General features: G+C 66.5%; 1 protein-coding gene across 1 annotated transcript in view; it reads left to right on the plus strand.

Annotated features, from left to right (window-relative positions):
- The window catches only part of LOC126995239 (protein krueppel-like), a 4,626-nt gene extending 1,376 nt beyond the window's left edge, over positions 1-3,250 (plus strand). Inside the window, exon 1 of the mRNA XM_050854707.1 lies at positions 1-3,250. This exon is cut by the window's left edge and continues 1,376 nt beyond it. Within this exon, the coding sequence (XP_050710664.1) occupies positions 1-800 (800 nt within the window). The 3' untranslated portion in view covers positions 801-3,250.
- The last annotated feature ends 800 nt before the right edge of the window (positions 3,251-4,050 follow it).

The following is a 4,050-nucleotide window of genomic DNA, read 5'->3' on the forward strand; positions in this document are numbered from 1 at the left end:
ACAAGCGGTTCACGCGGGACCACCACCTCAAGACGCACATGCGCCTGCACACGGGGGAGAAGCCGTACCACTGCACGCACTGCGACCGGCAGTTCGTGCAGGTGGCAAACCTCAGGCGGCACTTGCGCGTGCACACGGGCGAGCGACCCTACTCCTGCGAGCTGTGCTCCTCGCGCTTCTCCGACTCCAACCAGCTCAAGGCCCACCTGCTCATCCACAAGGGCGAGAAGCCGTTCCAGTGCGGCCGCTGCTCGGGCCGCTACCGCCGCCGCCACCACCTCATGCACCACAAGTGTCCCAACGAGCCCGACGCCGACCTGCGCCGCCGCGAGGCCCAGTACGGCGAGACCACCTTCCCCGAGGGCGACACCTACTCGCTGGGCCCCGACGACGACGACGAGGACGACTTCGGCGAGGAGGACCTGCCGCCGCCGGCCACCCTGCTGGAGGAGGAGCCGCTGCCGCTGGAGAAACGGCGGGAACGGAAGAGTCGCGACCCGCGGCGAGTGATCAGCCAGACGATGGGTGGCGGGGGGCGCTTGCTGGACCCCGGCCACCTGCTGCGAGGCCTGCACGCGGCGCTGCCGGAGCAGACGGAGCCCGAGGACCTGAGCCTGGCGGGCCCGCGCGGCCGCAACAGGCACTACTCGGGCATGTCGGCCGTGTCCAGCGCCTCGGGGCCCGCCAGCGAGCTGGACTACCCTCGCGACACCCTGACCGCTGCGAGCCACGACGACGCCGACGACGGACGGTTTGCCCGACACAGCGATGACGATGAGCCGGTGTCGTCCCAGGCGTGAGGCCCCGCAGCCCACGGCCCCTGCGTCCTCCACAACGACTTTGGTGCTGAGCAGTGACTCCCGCCCCGCCCCGCCCAACCCCGCCCCGCCCGCACGCCCGCACGACGCACCGCCGCGGTGCTGCGTGCCGCTCCGCCCCTGCCCGGCACCGCTTGTTGGAGTTATAGAATATTTATATATTAGGTGCCGGACATGGGCCCGACCCTGCCCCCCTCCTCCCCCCCTCCCCTAGCTCCTCTCTACCCCGGCCACCCCGCACACCATTCCTCACCGCCGCTGATAATCTCCCTCTTCGCTAATGACGGCCGGGCAGCCCCGGGCCGCGGGGGAGCGCCGCCCCACACCACAGTGCCCGCGCCTCGCCCCGGGCTGCGGCCTCCCCCGCAGGCCATTAATCTTGCTTCCTCCTCCTCCGCCGCCGACGCTAAGATTTGCACGGATACTTTCCTTTCTTCCTCCCTCGCTCCCTCCCTCCCTCCCTGCCACCCTCCCTCCACCTACACAACAACGCTTAACGTCCTTTCTCCAACTGACTGTCCTGATTACATGCCATTTCTCTCTCCCACCCTCTTCCTCTTCCTCCCGGACCTGTTATGGTGACGGCCGAGGAGGGGGGAGGGGAGGGCAGGGGAGGGGAGGAAGGTTCATTTTACAGCCTGGTCGGTCGTCGGTCGCTGGAGAAAATTTGCACTACTATTTGTTACCTCCTGTCTCGCCCCCCCCCCCTCCCTCCTGTCCTCCGGTAACCTTGGCAGATTCCTTCCTTCCTCTCCCTTCCTTCCCTGCCCACCAGCTTCTAGGACACACACACACACACACACACACACACACACACACACACACACACACACACACACACACACACACACACACAGGTGAGGGAGGACAGGTGTAAACTCAGAAGGGAGAGACAAGTGAGCAGTCAGCGCCTCCTCCTCCTCCTCCTCCGTGCCGCCCACCGGGGTGTTGCGCCCCCATCACGTGCAGTCCGTAGTGTCGGTGTGTGGGCGGCGCCCCCCTGCCGCCCAGCTGCCCGGCGTCCACACATTCCAACCCAGCCAGCTTCCACCCTCTCTCCCCCTCCCCCTCCCTCTCCTCCTCCCTCAAAGGTGCGTAGTTCCTATCCTGGGGTCGCCGCACACTGGCCCCGCGGGGGTGGCCTCCCGGGGCCATTGCCGCGCCCCAGACCCCGGGTGCTGCCTACCGGAGCGGGGCGCCCCCCAGCACCCCGCCCCGCGGCACAGCCACCCGCCCCACAGCGTCGCTCAGGGATGACGTCTTTCACTCCCCTTCACCCCCACACCCTCCCTCCCCCTCCCCTCCCCTCCCCTTCCTGGCCCACCCTGCCCGCCCCCCTCGCCCCGGCAGGAGGGTCGCCGCGGCCCCCCGTCTCAGGAGTGTGTGCAATATTATATAAGACTTTATCCCGCCGCGAGGGTCCCTCCGGCCGGGCGGGCGGACCGGCGGCCTCGGGAGGCAGGGCCGGCGGGCGACACGCGATGGCAAGTGCAATAGTAGGGCGGCGGGTGTGCCGGGCCCGGCCACCACCCGGGCGGCGGGGCCAGACCACCAGGACGCGGGGCACCGCGGCGCCCGGCGGGGCCACACGCCGCGGCGCCGCCCCCAGCGAAGAGCCACCGCCAGCCAGCCAGCCAAACAGCAGCGACGAGCCAGCGAGCCGCATCGCCGTAGCGTCCAGTCCGCCGTGCAGGCCGCGGCCCCAGCGGCCACGCTCGCGGGAGCAGATTGTTGTAGTCTATTTTTGGTTGTATGATTAACGGTGATTGGCACGGCCCTTTCCTCTTAGGCTAAGCGGGAGACTGTGTGTTGTTAGCTTTAGGCGCCGCCCCGCCCCGCGGCGGGCCGGCGGATCATACAGGGTCTTAAGCTAGAGTACCCCGCGCCGCGCCCACGCCCACGCCCACGCCGCGCCAGCCTGCGGGCGTTCCCCTCCCCGACACACGCCCCGTGTGTGTCCTGCTCATCCGTGGCGGCGCCCAGGACGGTGACGGCCGAGCGGCCAAGTGACTGAAGTGAGTGTGGTGCACGTGACGGCGTGTGCGTGGGCGTGGCGGCGCGCGGGGCCTTCGTCAGTAGTTCATGTAACGCAGGCGTGGCGGCGCGTGGCGCGGGGCGGCCCTCGTGCCCCGCCGGCAACTTGGAGGTGGCGTGTCTTCGCCCAGCGGCGGCGCCGCCCCCAGCTCAAGTCGCACCGCGCCGCGCCGCGCCGCCGCGCCCTGATGGCCAACAGTTCCTCCTCACCGAAGCTCTTATCGATGTTCCTGTGTTGTCTACGTTAAGCACCGCGGCGGGGCGGCGGGGCGCGGCGCGGGGCGGGGCCGGAAGAGAATTTTACCTGTTGCAGCCCGCCTCGCCCTGCCCCGCGCCCCGCGCCCCGCCGCCCCCCGCAGGAGGCAGGACCCGGCCGCCAGCGTGGACACAGGCGCTTATTATTGTTACCCCCCACGCGCTGGCGGCCCGGGGCCTCCCCCTCACCCCCCCCACCCACCCACCCCACCCACAGCCACCTACTGCACGTCCTCCTCCTGGTCTTCCTCCCCGGGGCGGGGCAGGGCGCGGGAGCGTCCTGGAGCCGCCACTCTGAAGGCGTTGAGAAGATTATTTTTATAAACCCGTGGCTCTGTGGACGCCCCCTGACCCCCTGCCACCCCCCCACCCCTGCACCCCATCTGGCACCACCCACACCCACACCCCTCCTCACCTGCCCCGTAGCGGACAACACCACCTTCCCCAGGTATGCCCCCCCCGCCCCCCCCCCTGGCACCATACCTGTTGAGCTGGCCACCCCGGCACCCTTACCTGTGTTCACCTGTGTTAACTTCCTTGATTCTCAGCGGCCAGGGAGGACTTGGCTTCCTTTGATTCTCACTTTTATCTATTATTTGTATATTTCCGGTTTTATTTATTTATTTGTTTATTTATTTCATTTATTTGTTTGTTTATTTATACTTCTTGCCGTTTTATTCTCGTCTTTCGATTTTATTATTATTTTTTATCTTGTATTTATCAATGGGAAGTGTTATTGAATGCTACGCTCCTTCCCTACCCTTCCCTACCCTTCCCTTCCCTTACCTTCCCTACCCTTCCCTTCCCTTCCCTTCCCTTCCCTACCCTACCCTTCCCTTCCCTTTCCTTCCCTAACCTTCCCAATCCTTCCCTTCTCATTCATTCCCTCCCTAACCTTCCCCTCCTGCCCTTTCCATCCCTACCCTTCCCTTCTCTTCCCATC

This window comes from Eriocheir sinensis, chromosome 7 (genome assembly GCF_024679095.1).
Source record: "Eriocheir sinensis breed Jianghai 21 chromosome 7, ASM2467909v1, whole genome shotgun sequence".
NCBI classification, from domain to species: Eukaryota; Metazoa; Arthropoda; class Malacostraca; order Decapoda; family Varunidae; genus Eriocheir; species Eriocheir sinensis.